At 58.3% G+C, this 6854-nt stretch overlaps 1 protein-coding gene across 1 annotated transcript; it reads left to right on the forward strand.

The window, feature by feature from the left end:
* The first annotated feature begins 3729 nt into the window (after positions 1 to 3729).
* On the forward strand, positions 3730 to 4304 carry MLLT11 (MLLT11 transcription factor 7 cofactor). Its single transcript, XM_050912380.1, has one exon. It carries the CDS (start codon positions 3730 to 3732, stop codon positions 3997 to 3999), a length of 270 nt encoding a protein of 89 aa, XP_050768337.1. The 3' UTR covers positions 4000 to 4304.
* Positions 4305 to 6854: the final 2550 nt, after the last annotated feature.

Raw genomic sequence — 6854 nt, forward strand, 5'->3', positions numbered from 1 at the left:
CCACCCATCATGGTCCTGCCACCCGCCACTGCCACCTGCCATGGTCCTAGCACCACCACTGCCACCTCACTGTGGTCCTGCCACCACCACTGCCACCCGCCGCGGTCCTGCCACCGCCACTAACACCCGCTGCGGTCCTGTCACCACCACTACCAGCAAAATCCCGCAGCTCCAGCCACCAGCCAAGCTGGACTGGGACCTCTGGGGTGTCCCCTCCTGCGGGTCCCCAGCCTGCTCAGAGGGACCCACGCAGGGGACGCCCCCGGGTGAGCCCCAGAGTGTCCCTTCCCGCATCAGCCCCCAAATCCCAACCATCTCCATCGCTCCCACTCCAGAAATCCCGAACAAGGCGGCACTGTCCCCGCTCAGTCGGGTCTCTGTCCCGCGCCTGCCCTGAGCCGTCGGGGCGGCCCCGGCTGATAATACCCCGAGTGTTTGAGACCTCGTTTCAGCTGAAGAGCCTTTTTTTTTTTGCTTCTTGTGCTGCCAGAGGACATTGTCCCCCGCTACAGCCCCCCCGTGACAATGTGTCTGCTGGGTCTGGGCAGCCCTCCCGACACCAGCGGGTCCAAAGCCGCTGCGGCGAAGCGATTTTGGTCCCTGCGGCGCAGAGGGACCCCGCATCGCCGTGTCCCCCATCTTCCCCCACGAGGTTTGGCCCCAGGTCCCTTCTCCTCTCGGGGAGGGACATCACAGGTTTGGGTTGTTACGCGTGAGACACCCCTTTCAGTAGGTGACACCCCGAAGCGAAGGGATCGGGCAGGCGGATGGGTCACATCCAGCTCCCTACGGAGTCACCCAGCCAAACTGCACCCCATGGCCTCGGGGATCCCCGAAAGCACAGCAGCTCGACCTCCTGGAGGGATCAGCATCCTCTGCCGGGCCCCCGGTTGGCATTCTCCCTGCGCCGGGCACCGGCGGGACCAAGCTGAGACCGGATCTATTTAGGAGCAGGGGACATGGGATCCTCTTGGCTCATGGCAGCAGCAGGGAGAGGAGGAGGAGGAGGAGGAGGCAGAAATAGCCCGGCTGAAAGCTGAGCGCTGGCGAAAGGACTTGGCACCGGCAGAAACAAGCTGCACACAGGGAATGGGGAGGAAAAGGGAGAAAAAAACCCAAAAGCCCCAAAGGAATGTTGATCCCGGGCAAAGTCCAGGGGCGAGGAGGGCGAGGGCTGCTCTCAGCCTCTCAGGTGTGTGGATCCGGCCTGTGCCCCCCCAAAAGGGGTGTTTCGGGGCTCAGCGGTGGCCAGGGCAGGGAGATTCGCAGGTTGGAGGGGTTGCATTGGGGTTTTCTTTGCTCCCTGGGGTCACCGTCCCTCCGACACCGCATCAGCGCAGGGGCCATGGTCATGGCCCGGTGCCCACGGGTGCTGTGGCGGGGAGCGGGGGGAGCGGGGCTGCGCGAGGTGCCCCCCACCCCTTGGTTCGAAGCAGCCCTTCTCCCAGCCCTGGCAGTGATGCTGGCTTTGGGTGTCTCCCTCCTATTTCTAGCTCCACGTCTGGCTTCAGACACAAAGCCGGGATATTTTTGCCGTGCAGCATCAGGACCAAACACCTCCAGACTCAGCAACGCCGCAAAAAAACCAACCCTTATCTGGCTTTTTTGCACCAAACCTCCCTGCGCTTCACCCACCAAGTGCCCTCCTACAGCCCAAGGTTTGGGGGTACTGCAGCACCCCATTTCTTCACACGCAGGTAAAAAGAAACATTTGCCAGCTCCTTGGAGGCTGAAAACGATCCGTTATCCCCCCAGATCCTGAGCTGAAGGCTTCAGGAGTGAATCGGGAATCGCTGCGGGAAATCTCCCATCCTCTGTAGGTTTAATATATCCCCGTCGTGGGGGTCCAGCGCGCAGGATCCCCTCCTGCGCGGCCGCGTCGGCCGTCCTCCCCCTCCCCGGCGCGGGTGGGAGCCGCTGACTCATCTGCCCGTCGTCTCCCCCCCCCACGACGAAGGGGAATTCATCGAGCGGCTTCGAGGGGCTGCATTGCAGACCCAGACGCGCCAGCAGACAAAAGCGACGCTGCGACGCCCGCGGCTTCCCAGCACAAAGAGCCCGGCCGGCATCGAGCCCATCCATCCATCCATCCATCCTCCACAGGTAAGGGATGGTGGGATGCAGGCGGAGGCGGATGAAAAGCAAGAGGATGCTTTTTTTTGGAAGAGATTTGGGTGGAGGGGGGCGTTGGCACCCCGGGATTTTTTTGGGGGGGGGAAGCAAGCAAAAGCCAGCGGGGATTAAGTGGATGAAGGTGTTTTTGCCCCCACGGGACGAGCGGACCGCACCGATCCCAGGGGAGATGCTCTTCCTTGGGGGTGACATGCAACGCAGGAGCTGTTTTTTTTCCCTGCATCGACTGCCTTTTCTGGATATTTGAATTTTTTCTTTCTTGTCACTAAACTCCCTCTTCCACCCTTTGAAGCTTTAAAATCCATTGTCCGCAACATCCGTCACCGTTAAATAATGCGCTGCTGTTGTGCAGAAAGATACCCAGGGATATTTCCCCGGGGAGGAGGCTATTTCAAAGCACCGTGGCTCAATTTACCCGGGGGGGTGACACAGGAGCCTTTCATAGCCTCTGAGTTACATTGGGAATCTTAAATTTAGCAGCTGGTCACCCCTCGTCGCACGGACGGGGAGTGAGGGAGGGCGTGATTCAAGGTATGTCTGAATCATCCTTTAGGATTCCGATTCCCAGGGCTGAAAATTGGGCAATCAGTGGGAAAAGGAGGATATTTTGGGTCGGCCGGTTGATTTTTTCTTTTTCCCCACCTCCGTTGCCAAATGCGCGGAGGTGAATGACATAATTCTGCCAGGGAAAAGCAAGTCAGCGCGGCAGTGACTCAGCTCAGGCCGTGCCGTGCTGGAGAAAGAGCTGAACCACGTTCCCTCCCACTCTTTCCCAATTCTCCGTGGATCAGGGTGGGGTTGCGGGAGGGGCTCTGCGGCACGGCACGGCGGGATGGCACGGCACGGCGGGATGGCGGGCACACGGCTGGCACCGGCGGGGTGGGTGGGGTGCGATGGCAATGCCGAGCAATGCTTCTTCCAGCCTCTTCCAGAGGGTTCGGTCGCGGTCCCCGGGGCGATGCGATGCCACGCAGGCCAGGGAGGGAGGGAGGGGACAGCATGGGCTCTGTGGGCAGTGGGGGGATGCGCAGGGACCCCCCCTCGCTGCCCGCTCCACGGCAGCCTCGGCACAGGGAAAGGGCAAGACTCTTTTGCACGGTTTGGTGGAAAAAGGGTTCATTTGGATCCTGGTTTCTGTCCCTCTCGGCAGAGCGGGACGTGGGGGACAGCCCGACTCTGCTCCCCGCTGGTGCCACCCCACAGGCATCGAGGTGCCCGGGATGGACGTCAGGAGATGCGGTTGGGAAGGGGCTAGCCCCCACCCTGGCCTTCCTTCCCAGGCTCCCCTTTGTGCAGATGGGGAAACTGAGGCACGGGGCGACGAGTCCCATTGCACGCCTCTCCCAGTTACGGCTCAGAGAAGGGCCATGACCAAGGCCACGGATAAGACCAGTGGCAGAGCTCAAGGATGCATTTAGACCCAGCCTAGAGTCAAACCTCCATGACACCACACTCGATTTTTTGGAGGGGGATTTGGTCAATATGGCAACGCCTGAGAGTTTCAGCCGCTTTTGGGCAGCTGTCCTCCTGTGCCTTTGGTAGAGCTTTTCTCCTCCTCTTCTCTCCCCTCGCCCCCTTCGCCTTCACAGCCCGAAAATGCTGGACACCATCAGCAGCCAGTACGATTCCTTCATCTACTGGAGGATGCCGATCCCACGGCTGGACGTGGCGGAGCTGGAGGGGCTGGGGCTCAGCGACGTGGCCCTCTACAAACCCAAAGGAGGGCTGGGCAAGCTCGTCGGCGAGCGGGATCAGGTCAGCCAGGACATCTCTGAAGAAGAGGACAGTCTGCTGCAGTTCAACAGCTTTAATTTCTGGAGAGCTCCTATCGCCAGCATTAGCTCGTTAGATTTCGATCTAATTTGAAGCCCTCCTTTCTGCCCCTCCTCACCCCCCCCCGCCCTCTCCCTCTCTGCTAGGCATGCAAGGATTTGGTTTTGTTGTCGGTTTGGAGGGTGTTTTTTGTGTTTCCGGGCAGTTTTTGACATCGCTAATTAACTCAGCAGTTCACCTCGGCCCCGATGGTGATGGGCTCCCCGCAAAGCTTCAACCTCTCTCCACCTTCCCCCTCTTTTCTTCCCTTCTTGCAGTAGCGCTGGAACCACCACGGTTGGTGCAAGCAGGGGGTAACAGCACAGGGGGCAAATAGGAGGGGAGAGGGCAGAAAGAGCCACCCCATTGCCCCCCGTCCGCATGCCAGCGGGTGCAGGAGGTGCTGGGGGGTTTCCGCCACCACCCCGCACCCTGCGGCTGTGTGACCGTGGGCGTCCCCGTGCTCTGCGACGAGCGTTTGAGCTCATTTCTCGTGCGCTTTTTTAAGAAATTCATTTGTGCAAAGGGAGCAGCGCAGGACTGATGGGAATCGTCTTCGTTTTGCAGAAAGCATCGTCCTTGCTCCTCTCCCAGGGACGCAGAGACCCTCTGCGCTCCCCTGGCCCAGTTTCTCCAAAAGCCGCTTCGCTCCTTAACCTTCCCCTCGGGAATGCAAGGTGGAAGAGGCAGGGATGTGCCCGGGACACGAGCACAAACCTCTTTCTTGAAAGAAATAATCTCTTTGAGCCTTGTGGCTTGAGCCCAAGCAGGAGAAATGATGGCCAGGAGGGTAAATACACATGGAAATGCTCCGACCTTGCTTGGTGGGGTCAACGTTGGATGTTCATTGCCCGAAATTTGATTTTTTTCTCCCTTTTTTATCCCCCACATGCTTTATCCCAGGTGTGACTCCTGACTGGGACAGAGGCCTGGTACATCGTGGGGTCTGGATGAGTAATCGGGGCTGAGCTGAAAGATAAGATGGAGAATTTAGTTTGATCTTACCCCGAAATGAAAACGTTTCTCGTTCCCCACCCAATTAATCAACCCCTTTAAAAATAACAACAAAAAATGCTGCATTCACTCAAATAGAAGCCTTGCATTTTCCTCGTGGGAGGTTCCACCTGCGCTGTCCACAGGCTGAGGTTTATTTCTGAGCATCATCTCAAAATGGGGAAAAAAAACCCCAACCTTGAATCATTTTTGGCTTTTAAACAGTTTTTTCCCCCAAGATTGTTTTCTGGGAGAGTGAATACGACTGGTTTGTCTTCTTGAATGTGCTTTTTTTGGGTTTGATTGGGGTGAAGTGATGTGGAGCATCCCAAAACGGTCCTAAGAGTTGGGGGGGTACGTGGCTGGGGGCGGGAAGCTGAGGCGGCACTTAAAGGTGCCCAAAAAAGAGGCAAATATTGGAAAAATCTGCACTCTATTATGAAAAGGGAGCGCAGCTCTCCTGTAACCTCCAGAAATGACCCAGCCTGCTGACTTTGAACCACCCATGTAAAACCCGAGGTGAAAAATGTAAACTCTCCTACGCAGAGCTGTTTGATTTCTGTGTTCCCAGCTGGGAAAACCCGCAGGAGAAGTATTTATTATGAAACTTTAAATAAAGTGATTTAAAAACATACACATTCCTGTGGACTCTTAAAAAAATCCATGTAGACAGGCATCAAGTTCTTTCTGTAACTTGCCATTAAATTGTTTTAAATCTTTTTATGGCGAGCTGAGAACTGATGTGAGAACACATACCAATGTGTCTTTGCAAATACTGTGGAGAGGTTAAGTGTGGAAAAACTAAACCTAAGGGATTATTTTAAGAACATTAAGGGTATTATTTAAACCTTCAGCTTTCCCAAACCCCACAGGAAAATGCCTCAGAGGAACCCCAAAGAGGAAAGAGGCCCCAGGGTTTCACATTTACCTCAAAACGGGCACTTTTAACACATTAGGGGCACCTGAGGGAGTAATGCACCACAGCGAGGGGGACTTGGGCACCCTTTCTTGAGGGGAGCCCACTCCTAGGAAGGCACTCAGAGGAGACAGAGACACACAGACTTTACCTACATACACGTACGTATATTGATAGACATAGCGAAGGGCCGAGGGCTGTACGAGGCTTGAGGACCGACCGCCCGACCACAGAGAGGCACCACCGGCCCGGGCACACGCTGCCGCCGCCGCCCTTTTATACTTGGCGCCTAAACGCCTCTGCCGGAACTAACTGCAGGGCGCATCACCCCCATCCGCGTCCAGCTCCACGACTGGACTCTTCCTCCTATCCCTCCGCTAGAGAAAATACTCCTCTTTTAGGGCTCCCCCGTTGCTCGCCGCCCTCCTCCAGGCCCCTGGGCGGGGACGGGGACGGAGAAAAGAAGGAGAAATTCCCGAAGCCCGCCCCTTTCCCGCTGCGACGGAGCGAGGTGAGGTCCCATCCGCCCTTCCTCCGCCGACGTCGGAGGACTCTTTTGTTACCGACCGCGGTATCCTTCCGCTACCGCCTCCCGCTCTCGCTTCCGGGTCTCGGCCATTTTGTGTGGCCGCGGCGGGAGGGGAGGGAACAGCTGTGAAAGGAGGGGGGGGAGGAGGGGGGCGGAGCGAGGGGGGCGGTGCCGCGCGCCGGGAACAGCCGCGTGCCGGGGGGGGGCCCGAGCCGCCGCGTGAGTGGGGCTGGGGGGCGGCGGGGGGGGACGGGACCCCCCGGAGGGAAGGGGTTGGGGGGGTGGTGAAAGAGGAGCCCCCCGTGAGGGAAGGGGTTGGGGGTCTGAGGAGGGGGACCCCTGTGAGGGAGCAATGCCGGGGGCCGGTTTGGAGGAGATGGGAACGGGCTGTCCCGTGTCCCCCCCCCGCCCCCGCTGGGGGGTGTTTTGGGGGTCCCGTGGGGGTGTCGGTATGGGGGGAGCAGGAGGGGC

The sequence above is a fragment of the Gymnogyps californianus genome, chromosome 29 (genome assembly GCF_018139145.2).
Source record: "Gymnogyps californianus isolate 813 chromosome 29, ASM1813914v2, whole genome shotgun sequence".
NCBI classification, from domain to species: Eukaryota; Metazoa; Chordata; class Aves; order Accipitriformes; family Cathartidae; genus Gymnogyps; species Gymnogyps californianus.

Coding starts and splice junctions, on each gene's coding strand:
- MLLT11 (XM_050912380.1), top strand. CDS start 3,730: ATGCTGGACACCATCAGCAGCCAGTACGATTCCTTCATCTACTGGAGG.